The 18,583-nt window shown below is 49.9% G+C and overlaps 3 protein-coding genes across 3 annotated transcripts; 2 read left to right on the forward strand and 1 right to left on the reverse strand.

Annotated features, from left to right (window-relative positions):
• Positions 1 to 1,381: 1,381 nt before the first annotated feature.
• CIMAP2 (ciliary microtubule associated protein 2) lies at positions 1,382 to 5,777 on the reverse strand. Its single transcript, XM_071809862.1, has 10 exons — positions 5,766 to 5,777; positions 5,331 to 5,435; positions 5,109 to 5,225; positions 4,809 to 4,946; positions 4,551 to 4,717; positions 4,123 to 4,354; positions 3,794 to 3,922; positions 3,060 to 3,092; positions 2,355 to 2,485; positions 1,382 to 1,484 (listed from the first exon to the last, which is right to left on the reverse strand). The coding sequence occupies exons 1-10, from the start codon at positions 5,775 to 5,777 to the stop codon at positions 1,382 to 1,384; spliced, it is 1,167 nt and encodes a 388-aa protein (XP_071665963.1).
• A 1,996-nt stretch (positions 5,778 to 7,773) lies between these two features.
• Positions 7,774 to 9,299, forward strand: PARS2 (prolyl-tRNA synthetase 2, mitochondrial). Its single transcript, XM_065842384.2, has one exon. It carries the CDS (start codon positions 7,894 to 7,896, stop codon positions 9,289 to 9,291), a length of 1,398 nt encoding a protein of 465 aa, XP_065698456.1. The 5' UTR covers positions 7,774 to 7,893; the 3' UTR covers positions 9,292 to 9,299.
• Positions 9,300 to 10,726: 1,427 nt separating this feature from the next.
• TTC4 (tetratricopeptide repeat domain 4) lies at positions 10,727 to 18,583 on the forward strand. The gene is made up of 10 exons (XM_065842686.2): positions 10,727 to 10,867; positions 10,954 to 11,071; positions 11,195 to 11,356; positions 11,979 to 12,056; positions 12,826 to 12,950; positions 13,245 to 13,331; positions 14,229 to 14,443; positions 15,601 to 15,682; positions 16,778 to 16,860; positions 17,708 to 18,583. The coding sequence occupies exons 1-10, from the start codon at positions 10,742 to 10,744 to the stop codon at positions 17,805 to 17,807; spliced, it is 1,176 nt and encodes a 391-aa protein (XP_065698758.2). The 5' UTR covers positions 10,727 to 10,741; the 3' UTR covers positions 17,808 to 18,583.

Raw genomic sequence — 18,583 nt, forward strand, 5'->3', positions numbered from 1 at the left:
GCTGTGTCTCTTAATGAATGGTTACTTACTTGTGTTTATAATTTTTCCTGCTCATTGTATCATTACAAATGGTCAGCAATTACTGAAAGAGACCAGAGGCATTCAAGGTGGTTGGGGGAGGTGAGGAGCCCAGTATAGAGGTGGTGCTGCAAACAACTTTGAAGGAATGTCTTCGAAGTCTGCTCTTATCTCTACCTCAAGTCACACCCCTACAAAGGAAACACCTTCTAGCTGAGCCTTAACCCTTCCCTTACACCCCACTAACTACACAGAACCTCATGATGCCAATTATCCTGATTATTTTTTTTCCCCTTCCTCACCTCCATCTTTCCTTGTGACATTCCATCCAAGGAGGACAAAACCCCATTTTGGATTCAGGTACTACAGCAGTTAACACGGAAAGCTAGCTCATTCTTCACACTAATCTAATCCCTGGCTTGAATGATCAGCCACAGAAGCAAGGATGAAGATTCAGTGCACTCTTTAGTCTTAGGAGTTTTGAATCCACATCTTCTGTTTCCTTGAAAAACACCTTCACAGGAGCTCTGCAGACTCATTCAGAGCCCTGCACTCCTTTAATAGCATTCTGTGCTAGCCTGGGCTGACGCTGCATTTCACAAGCCTTTCTTGTTACCTCAGCACTCACCCACATCACTGCTTAGGTATTTCAGAGATCTTCCTCCTTTGCCTCTCTAGGACAAACAACAAGATTTATCTGAATTTCTGCAGTTCTGCCTGTGTTCAATTATCTCCCCCACAAAACGATAACTGCAGATTAATTAGCATACTTAATCAGCCACAATTAACATGTAATTACACTTAGATTTAATTATTCCGGTCTGGTCTAAACACTAGTAGGAGACTTCACAAAGGTTAATTCCAAGTGAACCAGTGTGTTTCCAGTACATTTTAGGGCCATCCGTTGTTACCACTGACACAACTCTCTCTTCATTCCACTTTCCCCATTGCCTCTAGGTCTTAATAGCCTACAAAACCAGGAACAATGACATTAAATTCTCCCTAATTCCCTCCAGCTGCTTATAAACATTGGCACTGTTGATGCAAGTGAAGCTGTTGTGTTAACAGGATGCGATTCAGACCCTTGCACCCAGCTAAAGATGGCACAGGACAGGTACATAGGCTGTTAACCAAGGTTTAACCTAATTATCTTTTTGTGAAGGCCAAGGTGGAAATAATTAATTCCTCAACAGAAAAGTTAGACTGCTGGTTGTCTTAAAGTGTTTTATTGCCACAGGAGAAGACTTGAGTTGTTTCCCATCCCTTGAGTTGCATGGCAGCACGCTGTGAATATTTTCATCTACCCCATCTCATCCGCTGGCATGTGGCATTTACTCACTGATTTGAGCTTCCCAGCAACATCTTATGTTTGGAAAACAGTAGTGAGTTCTTCAGAGGTATCTGGACATCGTGGAGCAGAAATCAAATCACTCCAGTTGGTTTTAGCAACAGGCTTGAGCCGCTCACTGTGGAAAGAGGATGCGACTCAGTGGGCTCAAATTATCGGCTGGTTTAATCTCAGTCTTAATGAGTACGGAGGTGAACAGAGCTCTTAAAAACCTGCCTATTCCCTAGAAAGCACAGCTATAGCCCAAAAAGTGATTTTGGAGCTAGTGTTGTTTGATCGGAGAGACGCATTTGAATTCCAAGTCCTGCTCACTGTTCAGATTTTTTTAAATTCCTCCTGGAACTGCAAAATTACCAAAGGCAGGCAATACTGAAAGCTAGATTTTAAGATGCTTTCTCCATCATAGGATATCTAACTTGTGGCTGCCCCACTGAAAGTTGCCGAGTTGTATTCAGCCAAGCCCGGTTCCTAATTACTCTCTGGAGATCAAGACAGACCTTTGCAGAGCTGCCAACTCACAGTGCCATGGCAGCACTTTGCTCATCTCGGCCACAAGCAAAGGTGAGAGCCGATGGCTGTCCCCAGGCCTCTCATTAGCAGAGATCAAAACTGCTTCACAGGGCTTTCACACCAGCGATTTCAAAGCCCTTTGTGGTGGAAGTGAGCCTTGTTATCTTCCTTCCTTGGATGGGTAAACCAAGGCACAGCCTGAGAAAGGGGATTTTTGTTCAGGGCTGTTGCTGGCACTGGGAATGAGTGGAGACAGACAAGCTGCCCCCTCTAAGTCGATGGAAACTATTTGCCTACACCTTCACTGCAGACAAATCACATTTTGCAAGATGCAACAACCACTCAGTGCTTTGACCACACAATCATCCCATCTCACATCAGCTGTGAGAGTAGCGTGCAGAGTCTCCTCAGAGCTGCTTTAGACGATTTTCCTGTAAGCCAGTGTGAAATCTACACCCTACTTCTCGGTCAGACTTACAGCAAGTAGGCATCACGCTTCAAGTCGCTCAGGTACCTCTGTACATCATATCGGTACAGGGACTGGTATCTCACATTCTGAGGGTATTTTTCATGCTTGGTGATGTCGTAGCGACCAACACCCACACGGTTCTGGAAGGAGAAGGTCTCATGTGATTTCCCAACCAGAGACAGCAGGAGGGACGCAAAAGCAGGTGGTGCCTTCACATGGGCAGGCCTTCAGTTGCAAAAAATACAATAATAGGTGGCATTTCTTAACCAAGTCAGGGGAGGGAGGAGAAGAGACACTAATTGGTGTTAACCCAGCCACTTCCCTTCATTAGCAGTTCCTCTCATCACAGTGGTCTGCTAAGAAGTCAATTAGCTCTGTGGGCTTCAGCACGCTTGTCAGACGCCTACTGCTCACTGTAGTCAAGGGCTGCCGTGTCGCAACCTCCCCACTGAAATCTAATCTGTCAAGTTCCCCCAGCAATTACGAACATGTCTTCATCCTTGACCTCTCTCAAGTTGCCTGTCCTACACTCAGCTGGATCAAGGAGAGAAGCCACATGGAAGCCTGCTCCTCGTCCCCAGCCAAGGCGAACTATTTCAGACTAAAGCTTTCCCTCCCTGCTTTGAGCCCTTCAGGCTTTGTTCTGGCTCTCCATGGGAAAGCTGCCAAGATGAATATGGCTCCAGGAACAGGTATTAAGGGAAGGGCTCACACTAGCGCTGGCTCTGCAACATGCTGCTCATGCTGCTAGAGGAAAAACCGGCTTTCAAGCAGCAAAATATGACTTTCTGGGAGGATACAAAGAGCTCCTGGCACCGAAAAGGACTCAGACCCAGCTGCCCTCATTCATGAAGTGCATCCGCTTGCTTGCAGCTGGTGTGGAGCAGAACTAATGGGAAGAGCTGTCTGAGCATCCCCTGAAAAGGGCAAAGGCCCAAGGATGCAGCAGAGATAACATGGTCACTGCTGAGCTCACCCACCTCTGGGCAGCGTGTGCTCAGCAGTGGGTGCCCAGCATGCTGCTGTATGCAGGGGGCACCTTCCCCTTCACCTAGCAGGACACTGGGCCTTAGTCACTGTTTATTCTTTAGCAACCTGTTCTGGGGAAGAATGACAGCACCCAGAGAGGGACTCATCTCCTCTCTAAAGGATAAGCATGTGGCCAAGTCACCCAAGTTTTCTTGATAATGGAGAGACAAAAGCACCTCCTGAGCTCAAGCCTGCCTTCTATCGCAGATGGCCACCTGATGTGGGACTTCTGCTGGGGTGCTGCTCCCCTTCAGAGGACACACCTAACCTTCAGCTGGTGAGGAGTTCTCACCCTTCCTTCGGCTCAGACTTTCACCCTCTGCTGGGTGTGCTGGTCATGGATTGGAGATGGTGATGGAGGAAGCTCAGAGTCTGACTGTTCCTGTGTCCCTCTCTCACTCCCTTGTCTGTTCACTCACCTCGTTCCCAGTAAAGAGGTGGTAGGACTTTCTGTCAAACCTCTTGGCAGACGTCCAGAATGGAGGCTGGTTGGAGTACACCGATCCCTCAATGGGCTTCGGGTTATATGAGCCCGGCCCCACTGCATACTGAACAGAAAGAAACCTGTTATGCTTCAGTTTGCTTGTAAAAAGAGGTGCACAAAGTTGGAGAGCTGCCCACTCATCCATCCAACCACCCACCCATCCATCCCCCCAGGGCCTAACACATCCCCACTGCAGGCACCCGCTGCACTGCTGGGGATGCTGGTGACACCCTGTCCATGTAATATGTCCATGTCCCCCCTGACCGTCTCCTTTGGGCACTGGCTGAGCGTGGCCCAGAAGATCCTCTCCGTGGGGCAGCCTGGGTTCCTCGGCATGGTGCTGAAGCACCCTTTCTTCTTGTTCTCGCTCAACATCAGCTCGTCCAAGAAACTCCTGACAGTGCTGGTGCTCGGCTTGGTGCGTCTCTGCCAGGACAAGGGAATGGTGCGAGAGGCTAAGCTGCTGGTGGTCTCTGGGGGCACACCATCCATTAACCTGATTTGAGTGGAGATGTCCCTGCTCATTGCAGGGTGGTTGGATGAGGTGACCTTTGAAGATGCCTTCCAACCCAAACCATTTTATGACTCTGTGATCAATCCCTGGATTCAAGGGAAGTCAAAGCGCAAAATCCAAGTGGGACAGATGCATCCCTCTCACAGTGTGTTGGCAATGCCACAGCTCCCTGAGAAACCCCGTCCACTGGATGATCCCCGGGCAACACACCTCCAAAGCATGATGTCCACCATCAGCGGGCTTTCTCCTGTCCCCCGAGAAGGTCTGGCCGGGGCTGCGCACCCGCTGCAGCCCCACATTAATGCTGCTCTTCAGGTGGTAGGTGCCAGGTCCCAGGCCGCTGCCCTGAGGGATGGGGAAAGGTGACAGGGACTGCAATGAGTGTGGGACAGGGTCACCCCACCAGTGTGTCCCCAGGGAGAGGGGCAGGACTTGCCATGGCTGCTGGCAGGGCACACTTCGCTGTCCCACTGTCCATCAGCCCTCGTGTGCCGGCCGAGCGCTTGTCCCTCTCCTCGAGGCAGGTGTAGGGGTTCCCTCCAGGGCCGTACGTGCCAGGGCCAGGGACACAGTCCTGCAGGAGGAGTGGGTGACTGGGAACAGTCCCCAGCCCAGCAGGAGCAGATGGCACCCACAGTAGCTCCTAACCCTTGCAAAGGGCTTGTTCTCTGGAGGAACCAGCCCAGAGCCAGTGGGCACCATTCCCCAGCACCTCCTGTGTCAGGGTGCAGCTTACCCTGCGGCTGTCCCTGAACCGCCGCTCCCTCGTGTCGCAAATTCCCCGGAGGCTGCAGGGACGTGTCTCCTGCAGAAAGTCCCTGATGTTGTATTTTCCTGGGCCCAGCCTTTCCTGCTGTGGGAGGAGAATAAGAACAGAGCTGGGTTTTGCTGCTTGTGCTGCCTGCACCACTCACCCCCAGAAAACGTGCACAGAGGGCAGGTGAAACCCAGCTCTTACCCAGCATTTGCGGCTCTTCATTATCTCCTTGAACTGGAAATGGGGCAGCTGATTAAGCCTGGAGGCCATCTCTGCTCTGGCCCAGCCAGAGGCTGGTGCTTTCCCCTGCAAGGCAAAACCGGAGCGCAAAGCTGAGCCCACGCTCAGGCAGCTGTGGCTCCGGGTAAAGAAGGGTGATGGACAAGGGGATCTGCTGCTCCATGTCCTACTCCATGCTCTGTGTTTTCTGGGCACTGGGAAGGCACCAGCGAGCTCTGGTACGAGCAGCACACATCCCACAGCTCCCACCCAGGGTGCTCCCAGCCTGAGCTGGGCGTCCCATACTATCCTGTGCAGAAAGAAGCTGCTTTCCAGTGGGCACAGATGATCTGGGAGGTGAGGGGAGCTACACCAGTGAGTCTAGCTCTCCCCATGCATCCCAGCTGGTGGCCTCACCTGGCTGCCCATGTCCCTGAGAAGCCCGTGCAGCCCCACACTGGGACCTCTGGTCCCCAGGGGCTGCAGGGATGGTGGCAGCCCTTGCCGTGGCAGCTGTCACCGTGGCACTCGGCATCCCTGTTCCCCAGGGAACGTCCACTCCCAGGAACAGACAGGGCCAGGGTCAAGGCAGGGATCTTGATTGCAATGGAGGTTCCCAGTCTGGCTAATGCAACATATTCAGGGCTTGATCCAACCATTTACTAAGCTTTCATAGGGACAAATTATCTCTAATCTGCAAAAAAGTGTGAAGCAACTGCCCAACCTGCCAATCACACTTTGGGTAACAAAATGCAGCTTTTAGTGCTTGTGTGCTCTGCCGTACCATATTTGCTGCATCGGCAACATCACTGGAGGGAATGAAAGTATTTGTGAAAGTCAGCCAGGTGTGAGAGTCAGAGCTGTGGGCTCGCGAACCCTACAAGCTGTATAAGAGCATGCCCAGGGTCCATTGGGACATGTCACCTCTCTGTGTGGAGACTCCAAGCCCAAACTGCAAATCCTCCACAAGACGGAGCAAGGTTCAGCTGCTGAATGACTTGGCCTCCCACCTGCCCTGACTTCTCTTCCCTAGCTCTGGCCTGGTGCTGCTGGAAAGAAAATAAACGTTTTCCACCATCCTGATGGGGATCCGGGACTGTAGCTTCTCTATAACAGACCCTTTTGATTGCTTTGGCAAGGGCATAACTCAGCGCTGCTGTGCCAGGGCCTGATTTGGGCCCTTTGTTCACCTTCCCCCACCCTCAGTGCTTTTCCTCCTGGGGCAATGAGGGGAATCTCAGACAGAGCAGATACCCACAACCCTGCCACACACAGAGCAGACACGTTTGGCCCAAATGGCAAAAATCAGCCCCCGGCAAAGCAGTGGGCAACCAGATCAGTGAGAGGCTGGAGGGACAGCAGGACCTTTATTAGATTCCTCCAGCACAGCTGGAAAAAATAAGGAGCACAGACAGAGTTTCAGGCACAAAACCCCCGAGCTCAGCCCCACATTCAGTCCTGTCTGCTGATTTAATAAGAGATATCACCTTTCCCCACAGACCGCATGTCTTGTACAGCTTTAAACCCTCCTGGTTAAAACACCGTCCCAGCAAATGCATCCAAGATGTTTTTGTCCCTTTGATCAGCATAGCAGGCAATAAGTCACTGATGGAAACATGCTTGGCTTCTGTGGCTCGAAAAGGCAACTGAAGCAGTCCTGAACTGACAGGTGAAAATCTTCCATTTTCTGGACAAAAAGGGGATGGCCAAAGGGATACGCAATATGGCACGGGGTGTCCTGTGGGACTCACATACTGCACCCAGGCACCTGTCCTGCTCCTCCAGCCTCCGAGGCAGCCACAGTGCTTCTCCCAGGCAGCTTTTGCATTTCTTGTTTAATTGTGGTGAGAAATCATGTAGGGAGAAGTAATTGCCTGACAAAACCATAAAAGGCCAGTCTGCGAGTGAAGTTGCTACCTGGCAGCCAGGAAAATTGGGCCAGATCTTGGCTCTGATGCTGTAATGCTGAGGGAGTGCCCTGGGACATTGAGTCACCCTCGACTATTTAACCACTTTAATGCTCCCAAGTCACCCGGGAGCATGAAAAATGTGCCCTTTTAATCCCTTGATTTTGCCCATTCCCAGCTCTTTGTAAACAGGAGTGTACATTAGTATTTTGCGTTATACAAGAATCACGAAGATTTCTTCCAATACCGCTTTTAAATAAAATAAGGGCTCATTCACTCCCGTGGGAGCACCGTGCGACCACGAAGATGCTGCGACCCGACGCTGGGTGGGACATCACGAGTGTCCCCGCACTCTGCCGTGTGCCACCCCAAAGCAGACACCCCGCGCTGCCGCCGGCCATAGCGGCAGAAGCATAGAGTCCTGGTCTTCTCCGCCTCCACGTGATAGAGGATTGTGTTTCCTATTGGTTGTGTCCGCGGGGGGGTGGGCGTGGTTCTGTCCATAACCCGGAAGGGGTGCTTGCGGGTACACACGTGTTTTTCCACACTTGTATCGGTAGCTCCCGGTTCCCGCCCCGGGCACTCCCCGCATTGCAGTCAGCGCTCTCCGCTGCAGGCCCCGGGTCCCCGGCCCCGCCATGGAGGCCTTGCTGAGAAGATGGCGGCTCCCGGCGCTGCGCGGCCGCAGGCCCCGGCACGGAGCCCCGGGCAGGGCGAAGCGGCTGCTGCTCTCGCAGCTTTTCCAGCCCTTCAACCTGCAGGCGGGTGGGGAGGTGGGATGCGACGGCCGGGCCGGGGAGCTTAGCTGCCGAAGCCAGAAGCTGATGCTGCAAGCGGGGCTCATCCATCCTGCCAGCCCCGGCTGCTACCACTACCTGCCGCCCACCGTCCGCGCCATGGAGAAGCTCATCCGGGTGATGGATGAGGAGATGCAGGCTGTGGGGGGGCAGAAGGTTAACATGCCCAGCCTGAGCTCAGCAGAGCTGTGGCATGCCAGCGGCCGCTGGGACAAGATGGGGATGGAGCTTTTCCGGCTGGAGGACCGGCACGGCAAGGGATACTGCCTGGGCCCTACGCATGAGGAGGCAGTGACGCAGCTGGTGGCTGCTCACAGCAACCTGTCCTACAAGCAGCTCCCATTGCGCCTCTACCAGATAACCAGGAAGTTTCGGGATGAGCCCAAGCCCCGCTTTGGCTTACTGCGCAGCCGGGAGTTCTACATGAAGGACATGTACACCTTTGACGCTTCTGAAGAGGCAGCTCGGCAGACTTACAAACTGGTGTGCGATGCCTACTGCAGCCTCTTCAACCGCCTGGGCCTTCCCTTTGTCAAAGTGCGGGCGGCCACAGGCAACATTGGTGGCACCATGTCCCATGAGTTCCAGCTCCCGGCAGACGTCGGCGAGGACAGGCTGGTGCTGTGCCCTGATGGACATTTTGCGGCCAACGTGGAAACGCTAAATGGGGAACAAATGTCTTGCCCCACGTGTGGGGAAAAGCTCACCCAGACCAGAGGAATTGAAGTGGGGCACACATTTTATCTGGGCACCAGGTACTCCTCTATCTCCAATGCTGTCTTCTGCTCCCCTGAGAACAAACCCCAGCTGGCAGAAATGGGTTGCTACGGCCTGGGTGTCACTCGCATCCTTGCAGCCTCCATTGAGGTGCTCTCTACAGAGGACAACATCCGCTGGCCCAGCCTCATCACACCCTACCAGCTCTGCTTCATCCCACCAAAGAGAGGCAGCAAGGAGGAGGAGGAGGGAGGTGCACTGCTGGACAGGTTGTACAATGACCTTGCTGAAGCGCTGCCACACCTCACGGGTGACTCGGTGCTGGATGACAGGACACAGCTGACCATCGGCAAAAGGCTAAAGGACGCCAACAAGCTGGGTTACCCCTACGTGATCGTAGCTGGGAAGAGGGTTTGTGAGGACCCCCCAGTCTTTGAGGTCTGGAATCAGAATGCTGGTGAGGTTCTATTCCTCACCAAGGAAGGTGTTGTTGAGTTACTGAGTAAAGCACAAGTTCCTTAAACTCTGAATCTCTTGTGTTTGTTGCACTTTCTTCTGAACAGCCTTGGTTCCTTTTTAAGGATGTGCAGGTTGTCAGCAATGGCTCTGGGTGAGCGGAGCCTCATCCAGCTCACATCAGAGCCAGCTGTGGTGTCTCACAACTGTGCTGGGAGTGAGCTGGTGTTGGCTCACATTCCCCCATGGGGCTGGGGGACATTTCTCCCTCTGTGAGCTGTTTTTGCCAGCACGTGTAGCCTCGTGCAGCTGTGGGAGCATTGGCAAGGTCAGCCCCTCACTGTCTGTCCATGGCAGATGGCTGGTGACTGTCGTGTTGGGTGCACAGAACATCTGAGGCTGCAGGAGGAGGGATGGGAGGGTTTCCCTCACCCTTTTCAGGTGCTGAGTTCTCAGCATGAGGAATTTTAAGAAGGAGAGAAAGGAAGATGCCTTTCTTCTATCTGTGTCGTGTTTTTACAGACACCTGGGTTCCATGAAAATTAATCTGGATGCAGTTTTAATTAAAGCAAAATGGTGAAGTCCAGAGCCTCCTTCACCTTGGAAATGCTGTAGTGCTGTTAATCTGCAGGAATTACGATGAAGAAGGGTGTTGGACATCCACACTGCAATCATGCAGGTCAGTCCAGCTGGTGAGATGCCTGGATCTGCCAGGCTTGGCTGGTGACAGTGTGGTGTCAGGAATGCAGCCTCAGAGTTGTAGAACATCTTTGCAAAAAAAACCCAAACATTGAAATGTGAAGTCTGGGGACCTGCAAAGCCTGAGGGTAAAAATGTTGAGGCCATGTTGTTGCTTTTAGGCTGTAGTAACCCTGTCCCCCAGGGTGGTGACATCCCACTTGGATGTGCCTGTGGCAGTGTGGGGCTGTCTATGCTGGTGTTCCCCTGAGGAACAGATCATCACCATTCCAGCAGCACCAAGTGGTGGCATCATCTCATGGGCCCTTCTGTGACTTTGCTGTCCCACCCTGGACAGGGAGCTCTTCTGAGAGAGTCACCTTGTGCTGCAGCTCCGGGGTCTGAGATTTGGGTATCATGGGGCTGCTGTCATGTTGGGCTGTGTGGTGGCCCCATGTGCTCCTGGACCTGAGGAGCTCACCTGGTCCTTCTCCCTGTCCCGAGCAGAACCAGCTCCACCTGCCATCCCCATGGGAGATGCCAACTAAATCGGCTGCTGAAAGGCGGCCTGAGGCTGGGGGGCCGGGAGGAGCGGGAGGGGGGCGGTTGGGACGGGGCAAGAAAGGAGCGGTCGGGAGAACCCGGGAGCCGTCGGAAGGAGTGGACAGGGCGGTAGGTAGAAACGGGGGACGGTGGGGAGGAGCTGAGTAGCGGACGGGGCGGTGGGAAGGAGCCGGGGGGCGGTTAGTAGAAGCGGGGGGGGGCGTCGGAAGGAATGGACGGGGCGGTCGGAAGTAGCGGGAAAGGTCGGTAGCAGCCGGGGCGGTCGAGAGGAGCCATGATGGGGCGGTCGGAAGGAGCGGGGCGGAGCAGCAGCATCAGCATCAGCAGCATGGCGGCGGCCGGGCCGGACGGGGGTTCTGCGCGTTACCGGGGCGCTCTGCACCCCGACACCTGGGAGCAGGTGAGGCGGTGGGGCCAGGGGGTAGGTACGGGGAGCCGGTGCGGGGTCCTGGGCCGGGCTGAGGGCCGGTGTGTGTGTCCCCGCAGGAGCTTGAGGCCATCCCCATGTTCATGAAGCGCTGCCCGGCCGAGATCGACGCGGCGCGGCAGCCCGAGCTGGCCTGTCTGCAGTCGCTGCTCTTCGACGAGGAGCGGGGCCCCGCAGGTGGGCGGCCGGGGCCGGGGGGGGTCCTGCTGGTCTGTCCCCGCGGGTCTGGCCGGGGGAGGGGGCTTGGGGAGCAGCGCCCCCCTCCCGCTCAGGCTCTGTCCCCACTTCTCTTCCCTGCAGAGCTGGCCAGGATGTACAAAAACGAGGGGAACGAATATTTCAGGGAGAAGGACTACAGAAAAGCGGTCATCGCCTACAGCGAGGGGCTGAAGAAGGGGTGTGAGGATGCAGAGCTGAACGCCATGCTGCACACAAACCGGGGGGCCGCGCAGTTCCACCTGGGTGAGGAGACGGGTCAGAGGTCCAGAGTGACCTGAGCTGGGTGAAGATGTCCCTGCTCATGGCAGTGGGGTTGGACTAGATGAGCTTTGAAGGTCCTTTCCAACCCAAACCAGTCTATGATCCTTATGGTCCCTTCCATCCTGGTGTTCTGTGTTTGTATGATCCTGCCCCAGCTCTTACCTGTCTGATGGATTCTTATCCTTTCACCTCTTGCTCTCAGTTTGCTCTTTCTTCCTCCACTTGCCTCACAGAAACGGCAAATTACAGAGTCTCCACATGAGCTGTTTTGTCACCTTTGGATCTGGTTGGATTTTAAGTGTAAATGAAAAGTTCTGAGCAGTGTTGCTGAAAATGGAAACTGACCAGACTGTTCAGTGGTGCCAAACGACAGGATGAGCGGCAGCTGGCACAGACTGAAACACAGGAGGTTCCGTCTGAAAATGAGGACAAATTTCTTTACTTTGAGGGTGCCAGAGCCCTGGAACAGGCTGCCAGAGACGTTGTGGAGTCTCCTTCTCTGGACACATTCAAAACCCTCCTGGATGTGATCTTGTGTGATCTGCTCTGGTGACCCTGCTCCAGAAGTCACTTCCAACCCCAACCGTTCTGTGATTCTTTGTAGGTAACTATCGTTCTGCTCTCAACGATGCCATCCAAGCCAAAAAGCTCAAGCCTACCCATCTCAAAGCCATCATAAGAGGTAAGAGTTAAAGCACATGGAAGGAACATGTTCCAAAACAGCTTTTACTGTTACAAGCACTGAAGCGCTGTTGTGGGATGTCGCTTTGTTTTGCTGCATGTTTCTGTGTGTTAAATAACAGTGTTTATAAACCTTAAATTACTGTGGGTGTGCATTCATACTTTGCTTCAGGACAGCATTCATTTCAGAAAATTTAAACAGTTATTGTAACAGATCTCGTTTTGTTGTTACTGTTTCTCCTCAAAACAGAACTCTCCATTTGCTTTGGTTTTTCAGTAAAAACACTCTATTTTTTGCTCTTTGCTCTTCAGATTCTGTACCTGCCAAAGCAGCATTGGGCGTGTTTCTTTAGAGCACAGCATGACTTTAGCTGTTTTCCACAATAGCAGTTTTTGGTTTGTTTCATTTTGTTTTCCCCAGCCTTTCTCACTCCATGGAAACAGGCACTTTCTTTTTCCTTATGAGACAAATATTGATACATTATATTTAATGATAAAATTTTGCTTGTAAGGGACACTTCTAGCATTGTTCTGCTGAGTTCTGTGACTAACTGAGCAAATTATGTAAGAACTGCTGAAATATTTTAGATTTTCTTCTCAGCTGACCTGCTGGAAGTTGACGATTGAACATGACCCTGCAAGACAACAGTGTGTGCTGCTGCGTGAGCCTCTTGAAAACACCGGACTAATGCTGTGTTTATAACCATCGCTTTGTGTAGTAGTTGCACACTGACTCCAATACTAGAAACTTAAAATCGTAATCCTTCCAGGAGCTCTCTGTCACATGGAGCTGAAGAATTTCTTGGAAGCAATAGCATGGTGCGAGGAGGGCTTGCGAATAGATCCAAAAGAGAAAAAGCTTGTGGAAATGAGAGCTAAAGCTGACAAATTAAAGGTAAGTATTAAGGCAGTCTGGCATCTACAGTGCTTGTTGCCTACTTTGTGTCAAGAAATACTTTGGGATCTTTGGTTGAAGAGTGCTCTGCACAAGTTTCTGTGTAGTTTAATATCCCCAAAAACAACGGAGTGGTGGTTCCGTGTAGTGTGTGTTATTGGGATGCATGGGGAAAGAGCTGGAGGGAACCCTTCTGGGGATCTGAACTGATTTTTCCACTTATTGGAAGGGCAGAGTAGTGATAGGCATTGACTTGCCATATGTAACCACAATGCAACCTTTTCTTATGTGTAGCGAGCTGCGGAGCGAGATGCAAGGAAAGCAAAGGTGATGGAAAAGAAAGAGCAGCATCAGAAGGAAATTTTACTTGCAGCAATAAAGGTGGGTTGGTGAGGGGGTTTGGTTTTGTTTTGCTTGGGTTTCTTAAGAGCTCCCATGTTTGTCTCTAGGAGCTTGTTCCTGTACACAGTCTTTTGAGGGCCAGAGCCAAAAAACTGAGTTAAAACCATGATTCTCTTTATCTGTGTGGCTCTAGCCCCAGCTCCCAGGTTTCCGTATTTCAGGTGACAACTAATGCAAGGTACAAACTCAGTGTCAGCAGATGAACTGAGCACCCAGAGAGTGCTCTGGCTGCTGGGCTGTTGTGTCACACTGCCCAGTGAACCTTGCTTGCTTTAGTGCCAATCAGCATTATTCAGTGGAAGGATAGCAGATAACCATCCAGAGGGGTGGAGGAGAGAATCAATCCTGGATCCCCTCCTTCCTCAGCAAGTGTTTGGGCTATGTTAAAATATTGTAGACTGTTACGTAAAATCTGATCTCCTCTTCTGCAGTTGTCTTTTTAAAGAAAACAGTCAGTTTCCTCCAGTTCTCTGGATGTTCTCAGGAGCTGGTGCAGGTAGTTGTACCCTGACGCTACACCTGCTGGGTCCCAAGGAACAGGGTTTCAGATGCATCCCTCTCCACACATTTTCTCGGGCTCTTCTCTCAGCATGTGGGCCCCTCCAGATTCCCACCTCTTCTTGTCTGTTTTATAAGGAATCTGAGCGTCTGACTGAGGTTCTGGATTCTACTGTGAAGACTAGTCACCTGAGTCTGGTAACTGTAGGAAGGCTTTTGATGACATGTTTAAGAGCTCACTCATTAATAATGACATAATTTGTCCTTTTACGGATTGCTAATTCTTTTGCTCTTATTTTCCCCACCATTCCTATTTGCGGTTTGGTTGGTTTTTGGGTTTTTTTCTAATTTTTTTTTTCCTTCCTCCCTCCCCTCTAGAAAAGAAATATCAAGCTGGTTCATGAGCCTTCAAATGAAGAAGAGGAAATATCAGATGGCCTGGCTGAGATATCCTTAGATGGGTTCCACTCTGACAATGCCACGGGGGCAAAGGTGCACTTAGATGCTGATGGCAACCTGATCTGGCCTGTCCTCTTTCTGTACCCTGAGCATGAGCAAACGGACTTCATCGCGGCTTTTCATGAGCAATCCAGGTAAATGCACAGTCAGCAGTGTTCCTGCATAAAGGAGTCGTTTAAGCGGATGAGGACAGCAAGTGTGAATAAAGAAGTTCTAGAGGTTTAATCTGCTTTTGAGCAGGAGGTTGCACTAAATGACCTCCTGAGGTCCTTTACAACCTGAATTATTCTGTGATTTACAAATGACACTTTAAAATACAAGGGCCAAAATCTGAATGTTGTGTAAATTTATAGCACAGAAATATGTGCCAGATTTAGCCAGTGTGATCAAGGGGGCTCGCGGTGTTGGCTTAGACCAGTGGCCGGTGATACCAGTGACTCATCTGCGTGCATGGACTTCAGAGGTTCATTAAGGTGCTATTTCAAAGCTCTCCAAATACAGGGTCTCAGAAAGAGAATTAAATTTAAAAACTCTAAAAAGCTTCCAGAAGGGACCTTGTAACCACCAGTGACCCCATAGTTTTCCTTAGGGCTTGCAGCGGACTGACTGAAGTGCTGCAGACCTTTTGGACTGTAAGCAAGTGACTGGCAGGTGGGAATTCCACTTTTCTTAGTGTTAACTTCAGTTTCTGATCTTACAATATCAGGCAAACTTGGAATTTGTAACTTTTCTGCCTCTGTATGTGTGTGGAGATGCGTTTTCCTCAGATCTACTAAGTTTAGGACTTAAAAGTACAGTGCAGGCAGCTTAGTAAAGTTGTGGTTCTTCTATGGTAGCATTCACTATGCCTTTTCATGACCAAAGGAAGAAGTAATGGGTTTTTAGAACAAACTGGCCACCAGCGCTCCTGAAGTACCAAAATAAACAAGCCTCTGACCGACAAGCACATTCTGAGCATTCTGATCTGATGAAGCGTGGTGCTGGTGGGGCCATGTAGAAGGAAAATCAATTTTAGACAAATTACAGGGTGTTTATTTTGACGTCTTTTTCAGTGTGAAAATGAAAAGTTACAAATAATCTGCAGTTGCACTGCTGAAGTTTGAAACCAATAGCATGGGTTACAATAGGGCCTTGGTCTCACTAAGAACACAAGGAGTTTGAAGGGAAGAAACTATTAGTGATCTAAACTTGCTTTCAAGTCTGTTGTCTAATTTCCTAATGTACTTTTGCCATCGTTCAAATGAAACTCTGAACACTTTGTCTAATCTAAACGAGTGTATTTTGGCTTTAGGTTTATTGATCATTTAATGGTGATGTTTGCTGAGTTACCTCCTTGGGATTTAGAAAGAAAATACCTTCCCAGCAGTCTTGAGGTGAGAAGTTTTACTTTCCTTCCGTTTTCAGGATTGTTGTGTTGCATTTTTTTGTTTGTTTGTTTGTTTTTTCCTGGAGTGAGATTGAGCAGCTTTGAATGTATAAAAGCAATGGCATCATTACCTGTTTACCGTGCACAGATGTGAAATAACGATCTGGAGAGCTGCATTCACTTATAAACTCAGACATTTTCCAGATGTGCTGATGTGGATGCAGAATTCATTAATGAAAATGAAAGTTATTTTGTCTTTTGCTTACATTGTACTTGATAGAAGGTGTTTATAGATATTGCTTAGATTCCCATCTTTGTAATGATGATTAAGATTTAGACCACTGAGCTGGTAGGCTGCCTGGCTTTTTAACTGCATTGCTGTGAAATTGCTCAGTACAATGAGAAAATATTATTTAAAAAACAGATTGTTTTCAGAACTGACTGGAGATATTTAAACACTGAATCACATCGTGATGGTATTTGTCTATTAAGACTTTAGCAAAGGTGGGATATGAGTAGGTTGTGGTTGCTGAGGGTTTGGATCATTTTTCAGATATTGTACATAGAAGGGTACAGATGTTTATTTTTCATTTTCCACTTCAGTGTCACATGTGCCACAGATCCAAAAGGACAGTGGCTGTGTACTTTACCACATGAAAAACTGGGATTATAGCTCTGTGTGTACATACAGTGTAAGGCATAGTTGCTGGATTCAAATCTCTTAAATTTGCTCTATTTTGTTCAAATATCTTTAAACCTACTCAGTTTAGCTCATACCACCGCTGTGTTTCACCTGTTAAAAAGCAGCCTGTAGATTTGGGTTGCTTCTTTGTAAAGCACAGGGCCAGGCAGTGTGTTTTGCCTTCCTGACGCCGCTGCCATAAGAAGCTGAGCTGGTTAATACGGGGCAGACTGGGAGTTCGCACAAACCAGCTTCTGCGTTGCTGAGGTTCGCATCCGCCACGGTCAGTGCAACCTACAGCAGTTCTCTTAATGCTAAACCTCTAGTCGATACTTGGTGTGCAGTTACTAGACTTTCAACAGCTTGGTAGTTTGCCTTCATGTATCTTTAGTATTTAATAACCCTTCCAAATTTTTTCAGCTCTACTTTGAAGATGAAGAAAGAGCAGAAATGTATGAGCTGAACCCAGAACACACGTTGCTGCAGGTGCTGCAGCACCAAAGGTGAGGCTGTACCTGTTCGTGTCCAGAGAGAGCACAAAGGCAAACAGCATGCGTTTGGAGCTTTACGTGCAGTTTGTTCCCTGATTTAATCACCCTAATTCTTGGCATCTCTAAGTGGGGAAGGCATGAAGCAGTGGGACTGCATGGATTTTGTCCCTGGCTTTAGCAACTTAGATTTCCCCCCCCTCCCCCCCCAAAAGAAAAATTAATGACTCTTTCCAGGACTGGATGGAGTTGAGAAGGGGAGTTGGGCTACACACAAACAGCAGCACAAAAAGGCCATTTCAGATTCCATCTACACAGTTGTACTTAAAATTTAAAAAAAAGGCAGCAGCATATAAAGAGCATGTTGAAGGTTAACAATGCTCTCACTGTTAATAGTGCTGTGCAAGCAGCCCCCAACACAACACACAGCACAACTTTGCTCAGACTTTCAAGTGTTGTGCGGTTATTTAGCGAGAAGAATTTGCTGTTTGTGAAGCCAGAAAACGATTGTAAAGCCTGTGCTATTAACTTGCACCATGTTGTAGCTAGCTGGAGAACACAGAGCTCTGGATCCGCTGCTCTGAACTGTCAGTCCATAAAACAGCAGCGTGCATAAGGGCACTTGCAAAAGAAACCTCCTTCCAGAGGCAAAATAACAGCCGGGTTAATTAGAGTAGCTGTTGGGGGAGGACTTGTTTCATAACATGTTCCTCCTGGCTGTGAAAGGCTCTGCTGATAACCAGAAAAGCTTGTTATCAGCCCTGGGGAGGTCGGGTTTTATTGAGCCGGGTGGTAGTTGCTCACTTTGTGTGACACTTGGCCAGCTACAAGGAAGCCAAAGGACTCCTTTTACTCTTCACAGGTATTTTGTAAAGGCTGGGACTCCAACAGTTTTGGCATTTGTGAAGGGTTCTCCTTTCTCTAAGAAGTACTTCTCTGGCAAGAAGGTGCATCGACTATAATGAGCAAAAACGAAATGAGGAATCCTGTGCAAGAGGCTGCTGCATGTCGTCCCGGCTACAGGCTGCAAACTTCTGCTTGAACAAAAACACCTTGCACGCTTCGGGGAGAAATAATCTTGTCACACAGGGAAACTTCCAGGAAAGCAGCACAGGAGAATGAAGGGCTTACAAGAGGGGATTATTTGTCTAAAAAGAAATCCAGGTGGCTTGCAGAAGGTCTCCTCTATGTCAGGCTGCGTATGGTTTTGAAATAAACCTGAGCAGTGCCAAGCACTGGCTGCAGTTTGAAGCACCAGCAGCTGCGAATGTACTTACTTACCTGTAAAAAAATCACCATTTCCCTCGGAGGTGGGCTGTAGCTGCTGGGATTTGACAGCTGTCTGGAGATACCTGCCCGCTGCAATGGAATGGCTGGAGTCAAAATCTGCCTGGGATTAAGCAGCCACTGTTTGTTTTCACCCCTTGGCTCTGCTGCTGGCCAGAGTAAAGCTGAACTCTTTGTTTGGAGAGGTGTGTTTTACTGACCCTTTGCCTTACTGATTGTCCTATAGAACCTGGAAATAGGTCCATTTTAAGTGGACTGATTTCTGCCTAATAAATCAGACAAAAAATTTTATCACCTCATGAAATACTACAAGAGAATGACAAAACAGGAGTTCTTAACTCAAAGATAACAACCTTATCCGTTACACTAACTGGTAAAGCCAACATACAGGGTCTTCCGTGGTTCTGTATGAGCTTTCAGCATTTAATTAAAAGTAATTCTAAATCTCTCA

Source organism: Patagioenas fasciata, chromosome 6, assembly GCF_037038585.1.
Source record: "Patagioenas fasciata isolate bPatFas1 chromosome 6, bPatFas1.hap1, whole genome shotgun sequence".
In the NCBI taxonomy this organism is placed as follows: Eukaryota; Metazoa; Chordata; class Aves; order Columbiformes; family Columbidae; genus Patagioenas; species Patagioenas fasciata.

Bases quoted from the DNA above. Each gene is read 5' to 3' on its own strand.
- CIMAP2 (XM_071809862.1), bottom strand. The intron at 4,355-4,550 runs GTTTCTCAGGGA...CACTCAAATCAG, and splicing joins GGGATCATCCAGTGGACGGG to GTTAATGGATGGTGTGCCCC. The intron at 2,486-3,059 runs GTGTGAGCCCTT...TTCTCCTTCCAG, and splicing joins ATGTTGCAGAGCCAGCGCTA to AACCGTGTGGGTGTTGGTCG.
- PARS2 (XM_065842384.2), top strand. From the start codon at position 7,894: ATGGAGGCCTTGCTGAGAAGATGGCGGCTCCCGGCGCTGCGCGGCCGC.
- TTC4 (XM_065842686.2), top strand. From the start codon at position 10,742: ATGATGGGGCGGTCGGAAGGAGCGGGGCGGAGCAGCAGCATCAGCATC. The intron at 10,868-10,953 runs GTGAGGCGGTGG...GTGTCCCCGCAG, and splicing joins ACCCCGACACCTGGGAGCAG to GAGCTTGAGGCCATCCCCAT. The intron at 11,357-11,978 runs GTGAGGAGACGG...GATTCTTTGTAG, and splicing joins GGCCGCGCAGTTCCACCTGG to GTAACTATCGTTCTGCTCTC.